This window comes from Chiloscyllium punctatum, chromosome 32 (assembly GCF_047496795.1).
Source record: "Chiloscyllium punctatum isolate Juve2018m chromosome 32, sChiPun1.3, whole genome shotgun sequence".
NCBI classification, from domain to species: Eukaryota; Metazoa; Chordata; class Chondrichthyes; order Orectolobiformes; family Hemiscylliidae; genus Chiloscyllium; species Chiloscyllium punctatum.
In genome coordinates, this window is record NC_092770.1 from 35935229 (window position 1) to 35962190 (window position 26962).

At 40.7% G+C, this 26962-nt stretch overlaps 1 protein-coding gene across 7 annotated transcripts in view; it reads left to right on the forward strand.

The window, feature by feature from the left end:
- The window catches only part of LOC140458056 (dedicator of cytokinesis protein 4-like), a 488962-nt gene that overhangs the window by 201348 nt on the left and 260652 nt on the right, over positions 1 to 26962 (forward strand). For all 7 annotated transcript variants that reach the window (XM_072552082.1, XM_072552088.1, XM_072552083.1 and 4 more), the window contains exons 9-11: positions 19386 to 19467; positions 21937 to 21997; positions 22107 to 22254. In XM_072552082.1, coding sequence (XP_072408183.1) covers positions 19386 to 19467; positions 21937 to 21997; positions 22107 to 22254 — 291 coding nt within the window. The remainder of the gene's footprint in view (positions 1 to 19385; positions 19468 to 21936; positions 21998 to 22106; positions 22255 to 26962) is intronic.

Genomic DNA, 26962 nt, shown 5'->3' on the forward strand with positions numbered 1-26962 from the left:
AAATGCTTAAATGTTGCAATTGTACCAGCCTCACCACATCCTCTGGCAGCTCATTCCATACACGTACCACCCGCTGTGTGAAAACATTGCCCCTGAGGTCCCTTTTAAATCTTTCCCCTCTCACCCTAAACCTATGCCCTCTTGTTTTGGAATTGTTCACCTACTGTGGCTGACTGGTTACAAATTCTAGTCTATATTTATAATGCAATCTACTAGAATCCAAAGGGTTTTTACAAATACATTGAAGACAAAAGGGTAACAAGGGAGAGAATAGGGCCCCTCAAAGATCAGCAAGGCGGCCTTTGTGTGGAGCTGCAGAAAATGGGGGCAATACTAAATGAATATTTTGCATTAGTATTTATTGTGGAAAAGGATATGGAAGATATAGACTGTAGGGAAATAGATGGTGACATCTTGCAAAATGTCCAGATTACAGAGGAGGAAGTGCTGGATGTCTTGAAATGGGTAAAGGTGGGTAAACCCCCAGGACCTGATCAGGTGTACCTGAGAACTCTGTGGAAGCTAGAGAAGTGATTGCTGGACCTCTTGCTGAAATAGTTGTATCATCAATAGTCACAGGTGAGGTGCCAGAAGACTGGAGGGTGGCAAACATGCCACTGTTTAAGAAGGGCGGTAAAGACAAGCCAGAGAACTATAGACCAGTGAGCCTGACCTCAGTGGTAGGCAAGTTGTTGGAGGGAGTCGTGAGGGACAGGATGTACATATATTTGGAAAGGCAAGGACTGATTAGGGATAGTCAACATGCTTTCTGCATGGGAAATCATGTCTCGCAAACTTGATTGAGTTTTTTGAAGAAGTAACAAAGAAGATTGATGAGGGCAGAGCAGTAGAAGTGATCTATATGGACTTTAGTAAGGCATTCGACAAGGCTCCCCATGGGAGACCGATTAGCAAGCTTAGATCCCGTGGAATACAGGGATTTAAGCCATTTGGATACAGAACTGGCTCAAAGGTAGAAGACAGAGGGTGGTAGTGAGGGTTGTTTTTCAGACTGGAGGCCTGTGACCAGTGGAGTGCCACAAGGATTGGTGCTGGGTCCACTACTTTTTGTCATTTACATAAATGATTTGGATGTGAGCATAAGAGGTACAGTTAGTAAGTTTGCAGATGACACCAATATTTGAGGAGTAGTGGACAACGAAGCGGGTTACCGCAGATTACAACAGGATCTTGATCAGATGGGCCAATGGGCTGAGAAGTGGCAGATGGAGTTTAATTCAGATAAATGCGAGGTGCTGCATTTTGGGAAAGCAAATCTTAGCAGGACTTATACACTTAATGGTAAGGTCCTAGGGAGTGTTGCTGAACAAAGAGACCTTGGAGTGGAGGTAGATCCTTGAAAGTGGAGTCGCAGGTAGATAGGATAGTGAAGGCGGTGTTTGGTATGCTTTCCTTTATTGGTCAGAGTATTGAGTACAGGAGTTGGGAGGTCCTGTTGCGGCTGTACAGGACATTGGTTAGGCCACTGTTGGAATATTGCATGCAATTCTGGTCTCCTTCCTATCGGAAAGATGTTGTGAAACTTGAAAGGGTTCCGAAAAGATTTACAAGGATGTTGCCAGGATTGGAGGATTTGAGCTATAGGGAGAGGTTGAACAGGCTGGGGCTGTTTTCCCTGGAGCGTCGGAGGCTGAGCGATGACCTTATAGAGGTTTACAAAATTATGAGGAGCATGGATAGGGTAAATAGGCAAAGTCTTTTCCCTGGGGTTGGGGAGTCCAGAGCGAGAGGGCATAGGTTTAGGGTGAGAGGGGAAAGATATAAAAAAAGACCTAAGTGGCAACTTTTTCATGCAGAGGGTGGGGCGTGTATGGAATGAGCTGCCAGAGAAAGTGGTGGAGGCTGGTACAATTGCAACATTTCAGAGGCATTTGGATGGGTATATGAATAGGAAGGGTTTGGAGGGTTATGGGCCAGGTGCTGGCAGGTGGGACTAGATTGGGTTGGGATATCTGGTCGGAATGGACGGGTTGGACCGAAGGGTCTGTTTCCATGCTGTACATCTCTATGACTCGTCACCCTATCATCGGTGGTGCTTTTAATTTTTTGTTTTCATAATGTGGTATTTGATTTTAAACTCCAGATTTGACTTGAATATTTCAGCATTAAATATTACGTTTTGTTCCCTATCAATTGCGCCCACATTTGCTGGGAGTTAAATTCAGATATGTGAGTGGCCTTGCAGCATATCTCTATCAAATCAGAAAAGCATAGATGTCACCACGCTAATATCATTTAAAACAATGCACCCACGATCATAGGAAACGATATTATTCCTGCATAATGTCTCATCTCACACAAGTTCTGGAACTGCATATCCACCCCTTAGAGCATGCATCCTTAAGATGCTAGAAGCTACAAAGAAACTCACTGATAGAATGTGTAAATTTAATTCTAGACTGGCCAAAATATTCAACAGCCATGCTGGTTTTCTGTCTGCTGAGATTAGGGAGCACGTTTATGAATTAGAGAAAGAAGATATGTCTGTTGGGGCCATCTATGCTTCAGCAGGATTCGAAGTTGTTGTTTGTTCACTTTAAATACAACAAATGCTGGAAGTAAAGAGTGTACCGATTTTTAGAATGTGCTTATTGAAGCGCTTCACAAGGAGACATTATGCATGATTTGCATTATCAAAGGAATAATGCATTCGCTCTGGCATGCCAAACTTTCATTGTTCAGTCTAAGACATGTTTGTGTTCAGTCTGTACAACTGGCTTCAGGTACAGTCAGAGATCACTTTGATCACCACTATGGAACATTTCTGTGTTATCTAGTGGCAAGAATACTCAGAGTCATAGCGATGTACAGCGTGGAAACAGACTCTTCGGTCCAACTTGTCCATGCTGACCAGATATCCTAAATTGATCTAATCGAATTTGCCAGCAATTGGCCCATATCCCTCTAAACCATTCACATATCCATTTAGATGCCTTTTAAATGTTGGACTTTTACCAGCCTCCAACACCTCCTATGGCAGCTCATCCATACACACGCCATCCTCTGTGTGAAAAGGTTGCCCCTGAGATCCCTTTTAAATCTTTCCCCTCTCACCCTAAACCTATGCCCTCTTGTTTTGGAATCCCCTACCCTGGGGAAAAGACTCTTCACCCTATCCACGCCCCTCATGATCTTATGAACCTCCATAAGGTCACCCGTCAGGGTCTGACACTCCAAGGTAAACAGTCCCAGCCTATTCAGCCTCTCCCAATAGCTCAAACCCTTCAACCCTGGCAACATCCTTGTAAATATTTTCTGCACCCTTTTAAATTTAACAGTATCTTTCATATAGCAGGTTGACCAGAATTGAACGCAGTTGGCTAAAAGTGGCGGAACCAATGTACTGTACAGCCGCAATATGACCTCCCAACTCCTATACTCAATGCACTGATCAATAAGGCAAGTGCAACTAACATCATCATCACTATCCTGTCTATCTGCGACTCTGCTTTTGAAGGAACCATGGACCCTGCACCCCAAGGTCTCTTTGTTCAGCAACACTTCTCAGTTACTTATCATTAAGTCCTGCCCTCATCTGTCTCATCAAAATGCAGCACCTCCCATTTATCTAAATAAACGTCATCTGTTAATCCTCAGTCCATTGCCCATCTGATCAAGATCCCATTGTACTCTGAGGTAAACTTCCTCGCTTTTAACTACACCTCCAATTTTGGTGTCATCTGCAAACTTACTAACCATACCTCTGATATTTGCATCCAAATCATTTATGTAAATGATAAAAATCAGTGGACCCAGCATCAATCCATGCAACAGACCGCGTGTCAAAGGCCGCCAGTCTGAAAAACACCACCAGCCTTCTGTCTCCTACTTTTGAGCCAATTTTGTATCCAGATGGCTAGCCCTCCTTGGATTCCATATGATCCGATCTGGCTAATCCATAGGATCTAATGAGGAACCTTGTCAAACATCTTACTGAGGTCCAAATAGACAACATCCACCACACTGCCTTCATCAATCATCTTCGTCACTTCTTTGAAAAAAAAGTGAATCATGTTAAGAGACAGGATTTCCCACGTCCAAAGCCTTAAAAATTATTTCTAATCGGCCCTTACCTTTCCAAATACATATCAATCTTGTCCCTCAGGATCCCCTCCAACAACCTGCCCACCACTGATGTCAAGCTCACTGCCAGGTCTGCAGTCCCCTGGCTTTTCCTTAGCACCTTTCTGAAATAATGGCACCACGTTAGCTAACCTCCAGTCTTCTGGCATCTCACCCATGGCTATTGTTGATGCAAATCTTGAAGGAATGTTGATGCTACCACTGAAAATTCTACAAAGCCGAGTGAATCACCCTTGAATTTTAAGAGGTGAGAAGAAACAAATCAGTAAAGAAATTAAGAAGCAGAATTAGATTGCAAAATACAAAAACAGCAAACAAAATGAAACCAAAAAGCAACCGTAAATATTAAATTAATCTCACTCAATGACATCGAATACCAAAGTGCGATTTCTGATGCATTTACATTTCTGGAGAATTTGGAAGTAAAATGATGTATACTTTAAAAGCAATGATGTTCCCATGCCTCCTTTCTCTATCTGTGTCTCCATGCATGATATGGAAATGTACCATTTATGCAGACCAACAGAATCTTGTATATATGTCTACAAATAGAAGACCATAAGACATAAGACCATAAGACATAGGAGTGGAAGTAAGGCCATTCGGCCCATTGAGTCCACTCCGCCATTCAATCATGGCTGATGGGCATTTCAACTCCACTTACCCGCATTCTCCCCGTAGCCGTTAATTCCTCGAGACAACAAGAATCTATCAATCTCTGCCTTGAAGACATTTTGCGTCCCGGCCTCCACTGCACTCTGCGGCCATGAATTCCACAGGCCCACCACTCTCTGGCTGAAGAAATGTCTCAGCACTTCTGTTCTGAATTTACCCCCTCTAATTCTAAGGCTGTGTCCACGGGTCCTAGTCTCCTCACCTAACGGAAACAATTTCCTAGCGTCCACCCTTTCCAAGCCATGTATTATCTTATATGTCTCTATTAAGTCTCCCCTTAATCTTCTAGACTCCAATGAATACAATCCCAGGATCCTCAGCTATTCCCCATATGTTAGACCAACCATTCCAGGGATCATCCGTGTGAATCTCCACTGGACACGTTCCAGTGCCAGTATGTCCTTCCTGAGGTGTGGGGACCAAAACTGGACACAGTACTCTAAATGGGGCCTAACCAGAGCTTTATAAAGTCTCAGTAGCACAACGGTGCTTTTATATTCTGACCCTCTTGAGATAAGTGACAACATTACATTCGCTTTCTTAATCACGGACTCAACCTGCATGTTGACTTTTAGAGAATCCTCGACTAGCACTCCCAGATCCCTTTGTACTTTGGCTTTACAAATTTTCTCACCGTTTAGAAAGTAGTCTGTGCTTTTATTCTTTTTGCCAAAGTGCAAGACCTCGCATTTGTTCACGTTGAATTCCATCAGCCATTTCCTGGACCACTCTCCCAAACTGTCTAGATCCTTCTGTAGCCTCCCCCCTTCCTCAGTACCACCTGCCTGTCCACCTAACTTCGTATCATCGGCAAACTTCCCTAGAATGCCCCCAGTCCCTTCATCCAGATCATTAATATATAATGTGAACAGCTGTGGCCCCAACACTGAACCCTGCGGGACACCGCTTGTTACCGGTTGCCATTCCGAAAAAGAACCTTTTATCCCAACTCTCTGCCTTCTGTCAGACAGCCAATCCTCAATCCATCCCAGTAGCTCACCTCGAACAACATGGGCCCTCACCCTTGCTCAGCAGCCTCCCGTGTGGCACCTTATCAAAGGCCTTTTGGAAGTCTAGATAGACCACATCCACTGGGTTTCCCTGGTCTAACCTACTTGTCACCTCTTCAAAGAATACCAACAGATTTGTCAGGCATGACCTCCCCTTACTAGATCCATGTTGACTTGTTCTAATCAGACTCTGCTCTTCTAAGAATTTAGAAACCTCATCCTTAATGATGGATTCTAGAATTTTACCAACAACCGAGGTTAGGCTATTTGGCGTATAATTTTCCATCTTTTGTCTTGATCCTTTCTTGAACAATGGGGTTACAACAGCGATCTTCCAATCATCTAGGACTTTCCCTGACTCCAGTGACTCCTGAAAGATCTCAACCAATGCCTCCGCTATTTCCTCAGCCACGTCTCTCAGAACTATCCCATCGGGGCCAGGAGATTTATCAATTTTAAGACTTTTTAGCTTTTCTAGCACTATCTCTTTTGTAATGGCAACCATACTCAACTCAGCCCCCTGACTCCCTTTAATTGTTGGGATATTACTCCTGTCTTCCACTGTGAAAACTGACGCAAAGTACTTGTTAAGTTCTCCTACTATTTCCTTATCTCCCATCACTAGGTTTCCAGCATCAGTTTGAAGTGGCCCAATGTCTACTTTTGCCTGTCGTTTGTTTCTTATGTATTGAAAGAAACTTTTACTCTCATTTCTAATATTACTTGCTAGCCTACCTTCATATTTGATCCTCTCCTTTCTTATTAGTCTCTTTGTTATCCTCTGTTGGTTTTTGTAGCCTTCCCAATCTTCTGATTTCCCACTGTTCTTGGCCACTTTATAGGATCTCTCTTTTTCTTTAATACATTTCCTGACTTCCTTTGTCAGCCATGGCTGTCTAATCCCTCCCTGGATAATCTTTCTTTTCTTGGGGATGAACCTCTGTACAGTGTCCTCAATTATACCCACAAACTCCTGCCATTTTTGCTCTACTGTCTTCCCCGCTAGCCTCTGCTTCCAGTCTATTTTTGTCAGTTCCTCTCTCATGCCCTTGTAATTACCTTTATTTAATTGTAACACCATTACATCCAATTTTGCCTTCTCTCTTTCAAACTCCAGACTGAACTCTACCATATTATGATCGCTGCTTCCTAAGGGTTCCCTTACTTTAAGATCTTTTATAAAGTCTGGTTCATTGCAGAGCACTCGGTCCAGAATAGCCTGCTCCCTTGTGGGCTCCATGACAAGCTGTTCCAAAAAGCCATCCTGTAAGCATTCCATGAATTCCCTTTCTTTGGATCCACTGGCAACATTATTTACCAAGTCCACCTGCATATTGAAGTCTCCCATGATCACTGTGACCTTTGTGCTGTTGAAGCATTTTCTTTTCTCCATCCCAGCTGTAATTCAGAATTTTTGGTCTAAAAGCAGATTACCACTTTATTTACATTATCAAAAGATTAGCCTGTGCCACACAGCTTTTTTACATGTTAATTTCCTTCAAATGGGTTGTTAGGTTAACAGATTAAATTTGTAGAATTTGAAGAAGACATGTGAAGCATATGGGAAAAGCTTGTTTTCTTTCTCCAAAAAGGAAGGTCTGGAGAAAGCTGCACCTGATCTGAATTTACTTAATAAGGTGAAATATAAGTAGCAATTTAATTCAACTCACGAAGGACTATGGGCTTTGATGTTGCGCCTTTGAAAATTTCTGCCAGACTTTGAGCATCCAATAAATACAGACTTTAAGAATATTTCCTTCCCAGACCCTCCTCTGAGATTGTTGTGGAGAAAATACAGAGAAACACCAGGAGACGCAGAGAGTTCTTCAAGAAGTAGGTCTTTTATTTGCAAACAAAAAACCGTGACACTGAGAAAGCTGATTCTTGAATGCCCACGAACCTCAGGGTCTGTGGATTTTTCTATTTTTTTTATCATGTTTCTGTTAGCTTGTCAGCATGTCCAACTATATTAATCAAAGTTCCTCACTCTAGCTACCCAATAAACCAGTGATGTTAGTTCCCATTATCTCTTTAGTTGTACATTCTACTTCATGTTATGCTAATGTCACGATTAGATATTTAGTGCTAACTCTTGCAACAATGGTCTTTCATTCATTCCAGACCCAACTTAATATTTTCCTAATGTTATGATTAGATATTTATTATCAGCTCTGCTACAATGATCGTCCATTCCAGACTAACCTGTCATGATAGATATTTAGCTATTCCATCTATTACAATAGTCTCCTGTCTGAAGCTGACTCTACTAACTACTAATTGGATGCTTTAATGTCATGTCCCAAATATTTATGGTCCCAATCCTGTCATAATAACTCTTAACAGAGAAACTTGCTTTATTCCTTGTGTTATCCCATCTCACCATAGTGACCTTTCAGCCTTAACTTTACTCTGCTAATTGGTGTAAGAAAATTCCATTATGGTTATCCCATCCTGCCTTCCACGGAACACTGATTGGCAGTGGTCTTCATGCTTTAATCCTTTCCATGCTTTCATGTTCTTTATTTTCCGTAAGATATTCTGTTTAACTGTTCGAGAACTGTTTCTATAAAGATCAATAGCATTTGATGCTCCCAAAATATGGGATATATCTCACCAAAATCTGCACATTGTGCTTTATGCTATAAGCTTCTTTCCTCTCAGCATTTTCCAGTCATAGAGTCATAGTCATGGAGATGTACAGCATGGAAACAGACCCATCAGTCCAACCTGTCCATGCCGACCAGATATCCCAACCCAATCTAGTCCCACCTGCCCATATCCCTCCAAACCCTTCCTTTTCATATACCCATTGAAATGCCTCTTAAATGTTGCAGTTGTACCAGCCTCCACTAGAAGAGTTTGACTAACTTCTGGGTATAAGTTGAAGGACTCCTGAAATGAAGTGCATGACACTAAAAGTGAAGGACATTAACAAAGCAAACTTCTTTATGCAGCATGTTGGAGCACAGAGAAGTTAAAGGAGTTTCAAGGCATGACCATGCTCCCTCACTAAGTTAAAATCATAGCAATGATACTTGATATGCCTGCTTGATATCGAAGCACAATTCAATACTGATCTCTCAGTCAAATTTCTCCAATTGACCTGTATTTATCCAAAGTCATGGAATCTTCACTGTATAGACAAAGATAAGTTTTAAATACCTAGCTACTTTTACACTCGTGCTGAAATCACAACTCATCACAACATGTCTCTTTCCCAAGTTACTTTTCATTGGCTCATTTCTTTACTCATCTCACAACTGTGAAAATTTGACTGTATAAAATTAAATATTTCTCTTCATTCTTCCTCCAGTTTTTTGGTTCATCTCAGTTTGTTTTGCAGTAGCCTTGAATAAACAGATTCTCAGACAAGGTTGAGGGTAACTTACTTCAACTTGCCAATTGGAACCTTTCTAATTTCAAATATTCTTGGTTGCTGTCCCTTCTGAAGAACAAATCCTTCCAACTAACCTTCTGGATGGGAATGAAGCTAAGCAGTGCCCTTTACGCATTCCCAGCAAGGACACTAGGAACTTGGAAAACACCAACAGTGCCACTAAAAATAAACTTGAAAGAAAGCTTGTGGTGTTCTGTGGGAGTGCCATATGTTTACCATCCCTCACCACATTGTGACACAGCAGTAACCTCCCATATGCTCTGAGTAGCTTCAAGGCATGCCCTCTCACTAAGTTAAGATCATGGCAATGGCATTTTACATGCCTACTTGATAAGTGAGCATAATCCAAAACTGATCTCTCTCTCAAATTTCTTCTAATAGTCCTGTATTTCTTTTGTTTCAAGTATTTATCCAAATTCAGCTGTTTTTCTCCCTGAACTAATCTGTGCTCCACTAACACATTTGTTACATTAATGTCCTTCACCTTTAATGACAATTTTAAATGGGGGATTTTTTGAGCAACTAGTCTCTGTTCATTGTATGAAAATTCATCACAATTTTATGAAATGATTTTTAATCTTTCCATGAAAGTATATTTCTCCATTCTTTGTGTTCCTTTCATAATATAAAACTTCATAGGTATCTGCATTGAATGACATTTGAAATCTGATTATACTGTCTCTCTTCCAAAAAGCTTTACAGTTCTCCTTAACACCACATCCTTTCTCCAACCCTGACTTCTATGACACACCACATTTCAAGATGTGGTTCCTTTGTCAAAGTTTGCAGATCCAACACTGACCCCGACAGTGCACCATTTTTCAATCCATTTGCAACTTAAGCCATTCAACTTTATTTTGTGTTCTTCCTTCAGTTTTCTATATTACGTTCCATAGGTTACAGTGTAAAGTTTATAGCCAGCTTCTCACCACTGCTTAAAAGTTTCTGAAAGTTCACCTACTGTGTATCTGTGTGCTTTTCATGCAAGTTAAATTCAATATACAGCAGGATTATGTTTTAGTGTTCAGGCACGAGACAGTGCTCTCCTGTCCCTGTGAGGCATTAAAACATACAAATTGGAATGAAGTGTCTGTATCACATTGTTCACAAGGACAGAAACTACACGGTTCTTGGAAATTCAGGCCTCAGTTGAACTAAGTATGTGTACTGCACCTGTAAGTACATTGAAATATGCATGTGCCATACTTTACCAAAAAGATTGAAAGGTGAAATGATTAGTTTTACCTTGCATGATCCCTTGCCTTCCCCAGATAGTCGATTCTAAAGAGGGCAGAGATATGAATTTCTCCTTGCATATTTGCGTTGTCCTCTTTCCATTTCTCCTCACTTTGCCCAATCCATGAATGATATCGACAATGGTGGGTCAATTGAAAGAAATATGGTGTTTGCTGTTAAAGAAAGTCTGGTTCTGCAACGAAAGCTTGAATGGCATTGGTAAGAATCTCACTAATGAGTGGCAAGAAATCTATTTGCATCAAATTGCATGCAATTAAAACTTTGATTTGGATTTCTTCTTCACCCATGTGCCAACTAAACTAGACGGTGATAATTCCTGAAATGAAAATCAGAGTGTCCAGCTCGCTGCTTACTCCTCTGGGCCTCTACCTTGGTCAGCAGTCCCAAACATCTGCAGATATGCTTCACGGCTAGGGACGACCAGAGCCTGCTGTTGAGAGAGCTTGGCATCAAACACATACCGAATGTACAGCATTGACAATTACTCATGCCAAGGATTTGGTTAAGGCTCATCTGGGGTCCCTCACTTGCTCTCTTAGCGCCCACTCACTTTGCACCAACTTGGATGCTCACTGTATTTCTGTCTTGTTTTGCCTTTATGCACTTCAGAATTTACACATGCATAGCTCACAGTATTCTATCTTGTCTCACTGTTTGATGCAGTGCTAGACAGCCAGTCATGCTTGTTATCAGTGATTACTGAAAGGGATGGACATGTTGCTGTATGGCACTGTGCTACACCTGGTTTGCACCTGCAGTATTTGCCTGCAACGAAAACAACAGTCACACACACAGCTGATAATTGAACATGAATATACATTTACAAATGTGAGAGCAATTTACGATGTGTCACCTGTGCCAAGGATATGCCCTCAGTTCAGTTTTTTTCTTTCCTTCCCACTATCTCTGGGTGTAGTCTGGCCTCTCCAGCAAGGATAGAGGGAACCTCTTCAGTGGAGCCTTTTGACATTCGGGTATGTCTGGAGAGCCCCAGACATGCTGAGTCTGCCCTTTCCATGTGCGGGTTGAACTTTGTGGGTTTGATCTCCCAGATGTTTGAGACTGGCAGGATTGTTGGAGGTGGAAGGCCTGACTATCTCTGGAGTATCCTGAGAGAAGAGTCCTGTGGGGCCTGTAAGTGGTCCCTCCTCTGGCTGGGTATGTAATGACATCCCCACTGTTGGCTTGTGAGGAAGGGGCACCTGGAGTGAGGTCACAGTTATCATGTCATTGGTCTGTGCCTTGTTCACTAGAGCAAAGGACTGCAGATCTGTGCCCAGAGAGGGCCTGCAGAGAGATCTTGATTCTTCTGTGGTTAATTATTCAAAAAATGAATTGATTTAATAAAGCTGTTCATGAGGTTATGACAGGCTGATATTTACCACAAGTTGGCAAAGTATCAATTTTGGTGAAAGGTTTCTGTCTAAGACCTCTCCTACAGTTTCTCACACTAGTCTCCACTCGTCTCATTAGCTATCCGCCATGCCTGCATGGAGCCCCACTCACGTTGTCATCCCTCTCTGCAGCCTGAAGGAGCCGCCACTATCGGGACCACCCGGGACTTCCAGCGTTAAATTTTAACACACAGTCCTATACCAGGTCAAGCAATGGTAGCCAGGAACTGCCCTTTACAAAGCATGTGGTGGGGCAGGAACCAAAAACGCATGATTCTGGCAGTAAGTAGGAGGTATGGCTAACATTTCATTGCAAATATGCACATTTGTGAACGCATTGTGAGTTATGAACCGAGACCCACAGATTCTCCATCCTTCGTGACATGTTATCTCAGAATCCTGTTTGAGGGAGTGCCAGTCTTTCCCTGATGCCCAGTGTGGCCTCAATATCTCATTGTTCAATGTAGGAACTTCACATACTGGATAACTTCAGATATTTTTTATTCAGCAGCAGCAAAAGTAATGAAAAAGCAAACCAAAAAAGAACAGCATTTGCTCTGGAAACAAACAGGGACTGCTTGGCTTTCATTGCAACAACAAATTTATAGTCAATCGTTGCACTGTAGGCAAAATGATGATAATCCCTGCTGTAGCTGGATAGATTGGGCACTTTTTCAATTAAGTAAAGTGCTGGAGAAGCTCAGCAGGTCTGGCTGTATATGTGGTGAGACAAACAGATTTTCTAAATCATGCCTGTGTGGAGAAGATCAGAAACAGAAGAGGTCCTTGGTAATGTATCTATTACCTGATGAAGGAGCGTCGCTCCGAAAGCTAGTGTGCTTCCAATTGAACCTGTTGGATTATAACCTGGTGTTGTGTGATCTTTAACTTTGTACACTCCAGTCCAACACCAGCATCTCCAAATCTTGGTAATGTGAGCAGTCGGCATTTGCATCATACACAAATGTCAGTTCAGTATAATCCTCCACACAGAGGAACATTGAGACAAGCAGAGCCATGGAATGCTTGTACACAGACCTTATTCTGAATACAACACAGGCCAAGTCTCACAAGTACAGTGAGAGATTGAGACTGTGGTAAGATTGCTGATGAGTTATTCCCCCCTTCATTACCCAAAAAGGCAAACTTTCATATAAGAGCATATTGTGTTACTTGTATTTGAAGGTGAGATGAAATAATCTCCAGGCCCTTGAGCAGCTGAAGACATTTTGGATTTTCTTTATGAATTGTGGTCCACGGATGCCACTTATAAGGCTGCCTGTAATTTCTTCTGCTTCAGAGGTGGTTATGAGCAACATGTGATGACCAATGTCTTGTTCAGCTTTGTTTGTGACAGGATTTGTATCCCACATTGTTTGACAATGTATACATTTCACACGCGTACAGATGTTTTCAATCAACACTGCATAAATACATAATTAATACAGTTGCCCCTGACATCACTCAGGAGAAAATGCAGACAAGAGAAAGAACATTTATCCAACCTGCTACAAATAAATTGCGCACTTACAATTTGCATGATGATGGAAGGAAAGCAGCCCACTTTTGGCAGAGAGTATTGTAGGCTCAGCCTGGTTACCCAGGTTCCCCCCAACACACACAATTGTGAACTTGATTGTTCCTTTCTTCCTTGCAATCCTATCAGTAACCCCATCAGTACTGAGGTTTCAATTCTTCCAACCAGCCTCTTTCCTTTATGTCTTTACTTCCCAACGTTACCCAACGTTACAAGGGATTAGAGGCACCATGCTGAAATTCAAAGGAAATAGTAACCGTGAAGGGAAGCAACTCAACATATATGGGAAGGAGAGAATAGTGCCCTGGCCCTATAACGTGGTCATGCAACCATCAAGTTGCATTGTTCCCTTCTGAAACCAGAGTGGTTGTGACCATTGATGACCATCCCTTCCTTACATAGTAACCCACATCCCCTAATGCACTATTGTCTCCTTCCCATATATGTTGAGTTGCTTCCCTTCACGGTTACTATTTCCTTTGAATTTCAGCATGGTGCCTCTAATCCCTTGTACTGACATTGCCAACTTCCATCACAGCAATACTGCCTGATCATCTCCCTTGATGTTCACTGAGCTGACCCTCAGAACTGACCTTGACCCACCCCCTAATCAACTTGGAAAAACAGCCCTGACCCAGTTGGGGGAAGAATTAAGGATCAATTGGTTGAGTTTAAAATATTTGTGAGCAATTAATTTTTAAACTCCTGCAATATGAACCTTTAGATTTACTTAAGTTATGGACAGGAGAGGAGAAGGAAGAAACTTGAACCCACCAATTCTCTTCCCTCTTGTCTGTAATCATGTGATTTATTTTTGAAAAGATATGTGTTTGTGTTTTTAAACCCTACTGGTGTGTCTGCATTTAAAATTACCAGCAGCCAACTTCTGTGATTAAATGTAGCAGTAGATTAAACAAAGAGAATTATTTATTTTCACACTTTCCTCAATAGACCTAATGCTATCAGTCACACACCACACGCTCAAGATGCAGTTCATGAAGGTAGTGCATTTCTGCAAATGTTAAACCAAAGTAATAGTTAACATGTCATAGGATGGGATCTCTACAGTGCAGAAAGAGGCTAAAAGAGAAAATGCTGGAAAATCTCAGCAGGTCTGGCAGCATCTGTAAGGAGTGAAAAGAGCTGACGTTTCAAGTCGAACTGACCCTTTGTCAAAGTCTGCACCTCTGAAGATAATACTCCCCAGACCTAACCCCTGACCCTATCCCCAACAATCCCACATTTACCATGGCTTATCCACCTTGCCTGCATGTTTCTGGACATTATGGGGTAATTTAGCATTCAGTCCACTTAACCTGCACACCTTTGGAGTGTGGGAGAAAACCCACACAGACTCTGGGAGAACATGCTAACTCCACACAGGCAGTCGCCCAAGGTTGGAACTGAACCTGGGTCCCTGGTGCTGAGGGTAGTGCGAACCATTGATCCACCATGCCTCTTCAGTATCAAATAAAACAATATTTTCTTTTCCTGTTCGGAAGTGTATTTCAGATAAATTCATGTAAATGGAGTTGGATATCCAGACGAACTGCAGGGGTCATTTGAAAAGAGGTCTCTTCAGCTGCTCAGCTCAGCAGGAAGTCGTGATGTTATCTTAAGGTCTAATTTCTTTTCAGGTAGAGTTGGAGCTTCAGAATCAGGGCTGGAAAGTTTCCTCAAAAAATGTTTATGTCTCTTTGTTCTTAAAAGGAAAAGGTATCTGTTGTCTTGTTAGTATTATTCTGTAAACTACATCCATGTCTTTTGAACGTTTGGCACAAAAGGATTTCACTGACACAGTTTTAGTCACATGGTCAATGGCTGTTGGTATTCAATGGAAGCAAAATGTGGTCTTTCACATGTAATTTATAGATAACAAAACAACAGAACTGGAAATCTGAAATAAAAACCAATTGCTGGAGAAACTCAGCAGGTTTGTCATCAAATGTGGAAAGAAAGCAACGTTAATGTTTCAAGGACAGCGATCCTCCTTTGCAACAATTTTAGATAACTGCTCTTGTCAGGTTTCCTTTGTTAGGCTGCAAATTTGGTGACGTACCATCAAAATCCTTTGACTATGTTTCGGGATTATCTTTGATAATGACAGGTGTAATTTCGACATTGGAGTGTTGTTTTGGCATGTCCTTTTCAAGGGGTGGTTGCCACCCATTGTGATTTAATTTCAAACTTTCCAAAAACTTGTCAGTCGCGTTGAAGTTGCAAATGTGATGTCTTCCTGGGTGTGATACTTAGGCATTGTACAAAATAACGTTTTTACTGACATTTATTCAAATTCTGTTTTAGTTTGAAATGAGATTAACAGAAATATTTTTATTAGAAATCTGTTATTATGGCAACTAACTTAAAACAGTGGTCAAATTTAGCAATTCTGTGAACCAACTTTTTTGAACCGATTTATAAAAATAAATTTAGTAATTCTAATGGTATGATTAATTCCTTGGATTGAGGTACTTAAGAAGAAATCAGACAGTGATTTGTACTTTACTGAAAGACATGACTGGACCCTTCAATTCCTTCAAACCGCTATGTATAATATTGCAGTAACTGGATATCGTTCATTTTAAAATTGCATGACCAGCTTATTCCAGAAGTCCTGAGATACAGTTCTGTATCTTTTTCCTTAGTTAAGTCCATGGCTTCTTTATAAATCATTTTATGGCAAGGTTTACTTTTCAGTATTTGTGGAATGTGCAGAACAAGTTTCATGAACTTAGTCAAGAAAAGTAAAAGAATTAAAACAAATATTTGTTTTATGTTTTTTTAAAGCTTCTGCAGTAATTTGTTGACCAGGCGATTTCTCCATCGGCTAATGTCATGAGACTAAACTGATATCTGCACAAACAGAGGTCTGTGTAAACAATCAGGACTGTAGGAAATTAGTAAACACCCACTGTTTCATCTTTTTTCTTCTTTAAGTATGAAAGTTTAAACTTTCATTTTATTCACCATAATTCATGCACATGAGTCACGCAGTCCTAAGCGCCTTCAATTGTGCGAGATTTCAATTTTAATGGGTCTGTTACTAATGCCATAAAAATCCATTTAATGGTGCAGAAAATACAGGACAAACCTCAGTGAGAAATATCCTTTTTTTTAAAATAATGGAAAGAATAGAAAAAGCAAAACAGCATAACTATCTTGGCTCCCTGTGTGGCTGGGTGGAGGAATCAATAAATCATAAAACAATGGGTATAAATTGCCATAAGTTCTGCAATCATTTATTCCATGTAAATAACTTGGGATCAGGTTGCATGTGCATCTTTCTGGATCCATGCAGGAAATGTCAGACTGTTGTGATCTGGGCCGTTTTAGCAGTATATGTGTCTTTTTAAGATTTTTCCAGTTATCAAGTTAAATGTTCCTTTTTTCCATGCATTTGTTTGAACATTTTTTTTTCTCTCCTTTGGGTCCACAGAAACTGCTCACCAACTAAAGTGAGCAGATGGCCAGTTCTTAGAACTGCTTTTCCCAGTCCACACGGAAGCACAAAAGACTAGTTGAAAGAACTCCTCCTTTTGATTTTCACTCCTCTTTGGGGAAAACCTCTGTCCTTGTCGTCTTACTTTTTACTGAGTATTTTATTTTAATTTCTGAATCAGTTTAATGGCATTTTCAAAAAATTGTGATATTTATATGTTACTGTTTAGAAATATGAATTTTAATGAGTGCAACTTAAATATAGAGCAAATAGATGCTGAGGTTTATCGTTCTCCTGAAAGTGAAAAAGATGGTTCATCTTCATCAGGAGACTAGATTAGATTACATTACAGTGTGGAAACAGGCCCTTCGGCCAACAAGTCCACACCGACCCGCCGAAGTGCAACCCACCCATACCCCTACATTTACCCCTTACCTAACACTACGGGCAATTTAGCATGGCCAATTCACCTGACCTGCACATCTTTGGACTGTGTGAGGAAAACTGAGCACCCAGAGGAAACCCACACAGACACTGGGAGAACATGCAAACTCCATACAGTCAGTCGCCTGAGGCGGGAATTGAACCCGGGTCTCCAGCGCTGTGAGGCAGCAGTGCTAACCACTGTGCCACACTGCTGCCCATAGCTTGAGACCTGACACATTAATCTATTCTTTCTCATTTTTGATGTGAATGGATTTGTTTCCATTAATTTCTGCTTCCATTTCAATTTTCCAGAAATTCCATTATTGTAATTGAAATTGATGAAACATTTTGAAGATTTATCAGGGATGTATTTTTTCTTGAAAATGTGAATCTATTCTTTCCAAAAGACCCATCTTCAAACCAATATTCAAAGTTGTCAAAACAAATTAAGATACTTTCAATTCTGAGAGACAAACCTATATTTTAAATTGGATGTACGTAGTCGTCATGTATTAATTAGTGTCTAGGAACATATTCTACATTTAATTGAGCACCACACTTTGACAAAGGATTTTAACCTCATAGTTTTGACAACACGTCTGCATTTGAAATGCTGAAGGGGCTGAATTATCAAGAATGGCTAAACAGGCCTTTATTCATTAGAATTTAGAAACATAAGGGATGATTTTATTGATGCGCACAAGATCCTGAGGGGACTTAACATGGTTGATGTTGAGGAGGTGTTTCTGTTAGTGGGGGAGTCTCAGACCAGGAAACATAATTATTCAGTACAGAGGATATTTATTTAAACTGAGAAACAAAGGAATTTCTTCTCTGAAGGTAGTGCATGTCTAGAATTAGGTAAAAACAATGACTGCAGATGCTGGAAACCAGATTCTGGATTAGTGGTGCTGGAAGAGCACAGCAGTTCAGGAAGCATCCGAGGAACTGTTCCTCGGATGCTGCCTGAACTGCTGTGCTCTTCCAGCACCACTCATCCAGACCCATGTCTAAAATTCTCTACCCCAGAATATTGTCAAGGTTAGATGACTAAAAGTACTGAAAGAGGAGATAGATAGATTATTGAAATATTGATGAGTTCATGGTGATGAGGACCTGGCAGTAAAGCAGAGTTGAGGCCTGTGGTACACTAACTAAGATTTTTTTAGAATGATGGGGCAGGCTGGAGGGGATGAATGCTTGATTCTTCCTGCTCATGTGAGGTGCTACTGACACACTACATTGTAGTCACCATTTTATTAAATCTCTCAAGTATAGCAAAGCCAGTTGCTTACTGAGAGTTTCTTAATTTACATGTTAGTTTCTTTTATTTTAGTTCTTCCAATTGTAAAATTATTGTATTTCATTTTATAAGCTAGCATCATTCTTATGCATATGGCATTTCTTCAAGCACAGAACACTTATGCTTCAACATCTACTAGAATGACCACCAGATTGTGGGACAGGAGAAACCAGCATTGTTCTCCTCAGCACACAATTGAGGAGTTTTGAGAGAGATACGCAATCATGAGCAGTTTTAAAGCTGTAAATGAGGAGAAACTTGGGTCGAAAATCTGAGGACCCAAGTTTAGGCGACTGGCAAAAGAATCAAAGGCAGCATAAGAAAGCATATCTTTTATACACAACAAATTGTTGTGATCTGAACTGCATTGCCCAAAGGGATGTTGGAATATGAATCAATTATAAATTTCAGAAAGGAATTGAAGGTAAGAAAACAACTTCAAGGGAACGGAGGGGAAAGACCAGGTCGGTGGGACGAATTGAATTGCTCTTCAGCTGTAATGGGCTGCAAGTCATTCTATCATTCAATGATCATATGGAAGTCACTGTGATTACAAATAGACTTGGATATAGTCACTGTCTCAATGGCTGCATGACAAGAAACTATAATGCAAAATAGAATTTTCAGCAACTGGAGGCCTTTAAAACAATAATTTTTTAAAAGTCCTCTTTGAGCAGGGCTTGATATCTTGTACGAACAGAAATAATTTATGGAGTTTGTATAATATTATGAATTTCTTCCAGTTGGCTAACTACCATGACGATTCCAAATTGTAATGTCTAATATTATAGATACTGCATTGAAAGATGATGAATCCTTATTGCCACCTTCATTTTCTTGCAGTGAAAGATTCTTTGTAAAATTGAATAAGAATGGATTGCCGAAATTTCCGGAAAGAATGGAAAGGCAATGCACTCTCTTTGTTGTAAGTATAACATTTACAGTTAACTTTTAATATATCTGATTAGCAGGGCAAGCATTTATGTAGTTTAACTTTTGCTTGTTTGATTGGTTAACATAAATGCTATTTGTACCGTGTTTTTAATAAATTGCAGAAATCGCTTTATATTCCTCTTCTGTAGATCTTGAAGCTCTCTTTGTTTTGAAAGCTAATCAGGTGGTAAACTTGTAGTGTGACCTATGACGTTCTTAGTGGAAAGCTAATTGTTGTGCTTGTAATATTTATGCAGTTTTTTGGGGAAGTGAATTCAAAAAGGTTGAATCAAGATCAATGGCTAAGAATGTTAAATTGTATTGGCAAATTCATATTAGATTTCTTTCATGGAATCTGAATGTCACTGGTCAGCCAATACTTGTTGTTCACCCCTAATTTCCCTTCAATTGATGTGCCTCAGTATACCATTTCAGAGGGCAGTTAAGAGTCAATCCATTGTTGTCAGTCTGAATTCTGGTGCAGGTTTTCTTCCCTACAGGGCATGAGTAAACTAGATGGGCTCTACAACAAACAGCAATAGTTTCATAATCACTATGACTGAGACTAGTTTTCAATTCTAGGTTTTAAAAAATTGAGTTTAAATTCCACTTGTGGTGGGACTTCAAAGGAAACAAAAGTATTTGCCTTAAAACAGGAACCAGCCTACCCTTTATTATGACCAATGATTCACCCTGGGCAGAGATATGCATGTTTCATATCGTTCTGAAACAATTATTATTGATCACACAGTTGACAAAAAGGAGATCTCTGAATTATTTAGTTATTACATTTTATTTAGTGACTAATGCGATTTTATGTTGTGACTAATGAGGGAAGTCCTAGGTTTGCCATTGCATCTTTAGGACAATGTAGCCGTGCAACCTTCCCTCTATCCCAAGTAATTCTATTAAAAAGTAGCAGATAATTCTTGTGCCAATTTCAGGAAAATCTCGGATGAAATTCCTTTTCCATTTCCTTAAGACATAGGAGTGGAAGCAAGGCCATTCGGCCCATCAATTCCCTGTGAGATCAAAAATTTATCAATCTCTGCCTTGAAGACGCCCAACGTCCCGGCCTTCACTGCGCTCCGTGGCAATGAATTCCACTTGCCCACCACTCTGGCTGAAGAAACGTCCCCTCCTTTCTGTCCTAAATTGACCCCCCTCTAATTTTAAGGCTGTGCCCACAGGTCCTAGTCTCCCCGCCTAACAGAAGCAATTTCCCAGTGTATTTGAGGCGGCATCAAGTAGCAATGTTTTCCATTACATATCGGTAGCTGAACACAACTTTCCCCAGCCAAAGCTTACCATCTGTCTCAATGATAATAAGGATTTAAGACTTTAAAGGTCTTGATGTGGGCCCACAAAAGCTGCACTACCTCCAGCGGCTGGCCCAAAAGATCAAAGTCTCCCATCTTAGTGCACTTAAATTGCATACCTATCAACCTCATAAAATTTTGGAATGTTATTTCTTGCCCCTGATGGCTTGGATTGTCTAATCAAAATGAAGAAAATTGGAGTAGAAATCATACAAGGACAACACAAATGATATGGTTGCATCACACCCAAAAGAATTCAACTAAGGTCTGTTCCAAAATGCTGCTGCTTCATGTCTTGGTCACCTTCTCGCCCACATCTGCCTTTCCTTTAGTTTCTGACAAAATCCACTACCCTTTCCTTTTACCTCCTTTTCACTCCTTGCTGTTTCCTTTTAGTTGTTCCTTGCACAGTCTTTCTTTCCCTTTCTCTTATCCTTTCCTTCATCTTTGTTGTTCCTTGTTGAACCTCTTGTCTATGTCCAACATCACCTGCTCTTGCTGCCCCTACTTCCCCCTTACCTTCCTCATAAACCGTCTCTTCTCCTTATCCTCTTCCTAAATTCTAGATTCAGTGGAATGAATGGCTTGCTTTCGTTCCAATACCTCATGGTCTTTGCATCAATAAAAGGAGGGAGAAAAAGTTAGACACTAAAAATCATTTTCTGGTTTATTCATAGCACAAGTTTCTATGTAATTTAATATGAAATATAACAACTGCAATGATGCTTCTAACTTTTAAGTTAAATGAAACAGCTTTTAAAATTAATGAAAGAGTTATGTGATCACTTCCATTGTTTCTTCAAATCATAATTTTCACTCCTATCAATGCTACTGGTAGATTGTAAAACTGTTATTGTTGACATGGAAGTAGATTTGTCATCTCAGCTGCAAATAATTTGTGGCTCAAGGAAAGTCAAGTAACTGAGTAAAAAAATTCTGTTTCATTCACTTAAAATTATTTTCAAGGTTTCTATTTTTAGACCATCAGGAATCACACTACTCAATTCAGCTAAAATATTAATTTAATATAGACCTTGTTTAAACCATCAGTATAAAACTGAAGCTCCAAAGCAAAGTAGCATTTCAGTAAAGCTTTGTAAAATGGTGTTACAACCTGTTCTGATTCTAAGTGTCTTTTTCAGGATTTGGGGAGCAGTGACCTCAGGAAGGATATATATATTACTGTTCACATTATAAGACTGGGTAAAGTTAATTTTCTTTGTAATCAAAGGACTTTTAATTTTTTAATCTACATTTATTCCATGCAAATTTGTTGAAAATAAATATATGTTTATCTGGTGTGACACCACAGGTCGAATGGCTGCCGGAGAGAAGAAGAATACTTGCAATGCACAGTATCGGCGACCATTTGGTTGTGCAGTTCTGAGCATTGCAGACCTGCTGCAAACTGAAAGAGATACCAGGGACTCCAAAGAGGACCACATGCTTAAAGTCTACATGTACAGTAAAATTTCTCTTTTCGTACTTTTTAGCTGAATATGAAGTACATGACCTGAGATCTCCTCATGACATTAGGAAGTTTTATCAGTATTTCTAAAGAAGCAAACTGTCAAGCTTTAGTGAACATTTTCGCACACCTATGGCCATCAATGGCAAAAGTTGTTCTTCATTTAGAGTCATAGAGATGTAGAGCATGGAAACAGACCCTTCGGTCCAACCCGTCCATGCCAACCAGATATCCCAACTCAATCTAGTCCCACTTGCCAGTACCCGGCCCATATCCCTCCAAACCCTTCCTATTCATATACCCATCCAAATGCCTCTTAAATGTTGCAATTGTACCAGCCTCCACCACTTCCTCTGGCAGCTCTTTCCATACATTTACCACCCTCTGCGTGAAAACGTTGCCCCTTAGGTCTCTTTTATATCTTTCCTCTCTCACCCTAAACCTATGCCCTCTAATTCTGGACTCTCCGACCCCAGGGAAAAGACTTTTCTATTTATCCTATCCATGCCCTTCATAATTTTGTAAACCTCTATAAGGTCACCCCTCAGCCTCTGACGCTCCAGGGAAAACAGCCCCAGCCTGTTCAGCCTCTTCCTGTAGCTCAAATCCTCCAACCCTGGCAACATCCTTAAATCTTTTCTGAACCCTTTCAAGTTTCACAACATCTTTCCAATTGAAAGGAGACAGAATTGCACGCAATATTCCAATAGTGGCCTAACCAATGTCCTGTACAGCCGCTACTATTATTATTTGGAAGCAGTAGCTTTCAGAGCGCTGCTCCTCCTTCAGGTGTTTGTGGAGGAACAATCACCTGATGAAGGAGCAACACTCCGAACGCTAGTGCTTCCAAATAAACCTGTTGGACTATAACCTGGTGTTGTGTGATGTTTAAAGATGAAATGTGCTTGATTACTCAAGGCAGAAGTCAATGACAAGTCTGTTGCTGTAAGATGCAAATTTTTCAAAGAACAAAGCTGATTAATTTGACATCTTCATCTACCTGTTAAAAACATTCCTACGTTTGAAAGAGAAGCTAGTTTAACACCTTCAGCTCAGACAAAGAGATTCATTCATCCTATTCTCTGCTCTCCCCCAACAGAATAAAGTAAGTATGGGATAAAATTACCGCAGATACTGGAATCTGTACTGAAAACAAAAAATGCTGATACAGCAGATCAGGAGGCATCCATTGAGAGAGAGTAAGCTAACATTTGAAGTCTAAATGACTCCTCATCAGAGCTCTTCATCTAATGAAGAGTCATCTAGGCTTCAAACATGAGTGTGCTCTCCCCAGTGATGCTGTGATTTCCAGCATTTTTTGTTTTCAGTGAATTAAGTATGGGTGTGTGTGGAGATAGAGGAGAATCCCCCTTTAAAAAGAATGCATTTAGCATAATGAGAGAGCCCTCGAGCAGTAGGAATTTTGTGGTCTGGGGTCATCATAGAATCCCTACAGTGTGGAAACATGCCAAATGGCCCAACAAGTCCACACTGACCCTCTGAAGAGTATCCTACCCAGATCCATTCACTAACCTTATTTCTTGACATTTCCCCTGACTAATGCACCGAACCTGCACATCCCTGAATATTATGGGCAATTTAACTTGGCCAATTCACCTAACCTGCACAGTTTTGGACTGAGAAGATACCGGATCACCCGGAGAAAACCCACACAGAAACGAGGAAAATATACAAACTCCACACTGACAGTCACCCAAGGCTGGAATCGAACCCGAGACGCTGGTGCTGTGAGGCATCGGTGCTAACCACTGAGCTACTGTGGGTCATTTAGGGGTTGGGCAGGGTGGTGTGATGTGTAACCAAGGCCGCCTTTATTTCCCATCCATTCCTCACAGCTACTGCATTCTTACCTACTCCAACACTTTTCACTTTGCACCAGACACAACTGCTTCCTCCCTCAGGCATGTTGTTTCAAACATTTCCACAAGGCCTTGAGGCAGTAGAGGCAACATACAGGGGCAATGGGGAAAGAACGTTCACGCCTAGTATAAGAACGACTACAAATGAGTCATCTGAGATCCATTGAATATCACATAAAGTTGTTCTGTGGAATGCTGACCACAACATAGTAGATTGGACAATCTCTGCCAGGATGTATCAAAATTACTTCAGGGATGAGTGACTTCAATTACACGGAGCAATGAATGAAGCTGAGATAATTTTCCTCCCGAGAAGATGAAGGGAAGCTTTGATAATAGTGAGGGTCTTTGATGGAGTATATAAGGTGAAACCACTGCCTGAAGCAAGAAGGTCTGTATCCTGAGTGAAAAGATTTAAGATAATTGGAAAGAAAGAATCCATTTGAAGCGAAATGTTTTTGTGCAACAAGTGACAATCTGGAGCATGCTACATGAAAGGGTGGTGCAAGCAGATTCAGTAGTAACTTCCAAAAGAGAATGGAATGCATTCTTGTTGAGGAAAATCTATGCAGCTTCGGGGAAAGAGCAAAGGGTATGACACTAATTGGATAACTCTGCTAAAAACTTAGCTGAATGACCATCTTCTCTTCATTCGTTCTGTTCTCAAACTATACATTTGTGTGGGGCATGAACTGATTTGTCCATGACAGTCTTGAACCTGACAGTCCTGGCCCCATTGAAATGCAGTTCACCGTGTTCACAGTCAGAGTCTCCACTTAAGGTTCGTGGCTGCTGATGAGTTGGGAGACAATAGTGCTTTTAGACCCACAAACCAGAGCATACTGAGGATCATTCTGTAAAGATGCAACTGGCAGTTACCCCATCACAAGGTAACTGAGATCATGACTCCCATGTCTGGTCAGAATATTACTGAAATCAGTCATTTTCTTGGCTAACATACGGACTGCAGAGGCTGTTTAATTGTGTAAACACAGAGTGAATTTTCCCGGTGTACAAGAGTGTAAGGTGCCTTCCTGCATTTAAACTCTATGACCACTTGCTCATTCCCAGCCTAAACATTCCCTCAGGCACACCTCAGATGCAGTATCAGTTGTAAATAACATGATCTTTAAAATAGTTACGTATATTTACCTAAAAAGGGAAGGCACTATTGTTTTTAAAAAATGTGTTTGCCCATTTTAAGTTATGATTCTGTGGGAAAGATCTTCCACAGCTATCACAGGGTGGTGGTTGATGGGAAATGTTCATCCAGGAGCTCAGTTACTAGTGAAGTACCACAAGGATTTGTTTTGGGGCCACTGATGTTTGTCACTTTTATAAATGTCCTAAATGAGGTCGTGGAAGGATGGGTTAGTAAATTTGTGGATGACACTAAGGTCGGTGGAGATGTGGATAGTGCTGAAGGATGCTGCAGATTACAGAGGGACATAGATAAGCTGGAGAGCTAGGCTGAGAGGTGGTAAATGGAGTTTAATGCAGAAAAGTGTGAGGTGATTCACTTTGGAAGTAGCAACAAGAAGAAAGAGAACTGGGCTAATGGTAAGATTGTTGACAGTGTAGATGAGCAGACAAATCTGTGTCCATGCTCACAGATCCCTGAAATTTGCCACACAATTGATAGGGTTGTTAAGAAGGTGTATAGTGTGTTAGCTTTTATTGGTCGAGGCATTGAGTTTTGGAGCCACGAGGTCATGCTGCAGCTGTACAAATCTCTGGTTGGCTACACTTGGAATATTGTGTACAGTTCTGGTCACCACATTATAAGAAGGATGTGGAAGCGTTGGAAAGGGTGCAGATGAAATTTACTAGGATGTTGCCTGATATGAAGGGAAGGTCTTATGAGGAGAGGCTGAGGGACTCGAGGCTGTTTTCATTAGAGAGAAGAAGGTTGAGAAGTGACTTAATTGAGATATACAAGATAATCAGAGGGTTAGATAGGGTGGACAGTGAGAGCCTTTTTCCTCGGATGGTGATGACTAGCACGAGGGGACGTAGCTTGAAATTGAGTGGTGGTAGCCATCAGACAGATGTCAGAAGTAGTTTCTTTACTTAGAGAGTAGTTGGGGTGTGGAATGCACTGGCTGCAACAGAGGAGATGTGCCAGCTTTAAGGGCATTTAATGGTCATTGGATAAACATATGAATGAAAATGGAATAGTGTCGGATAGATAGGCTTCAGGTTGGTTTCACGGATCAGTGCAACATTGTGGTCCGAAGGGCCTGTACTGCATTCTAATGTTCTATGTTTTATCAGAGCTTTGCAGTACTTTGGAATGGATGATCTATGGTAGTACTGCTTAGATTTCAGGTTGTGAGATAGACACATATGTAACAGAATATTTGTTTGCTACTGTTAACAAGATTCCTGTCTCATTGTATTTCCAAAAACAATTATGTGATTTATGATATTATTTCCCAGCTCATAATTGACCAACTCAATAGAGTTGGTCCCTGCTGGTCATTTAATTGTTGGCCACCATCCTGTTTTATCTTGTGTCTCACTGTCTAGCAATGCTGCTGTATGTAGAGAAGTGTGAATGTCTGCATTTGTGATTGGTGACATGAGGGTAACTCATTTTTCAGGAGTTCTCTCTTTTTGAGATGTCCTGATGAAGATGTTGAATATTTTTCTCTTCATCTGCTTGTTGCCTGATGGCTTTTGCACAAAATAAGCTACCAGTTGTTGGTTTGAAGCTTGTATGTCGTCTTTCATGTTCACATCACTATGGAAATCATTCCATAAGAAAATACTTGTAAGCTTCCTAATTCAGCACCTTTCCACTGCCCTGGCCAAAGTCAC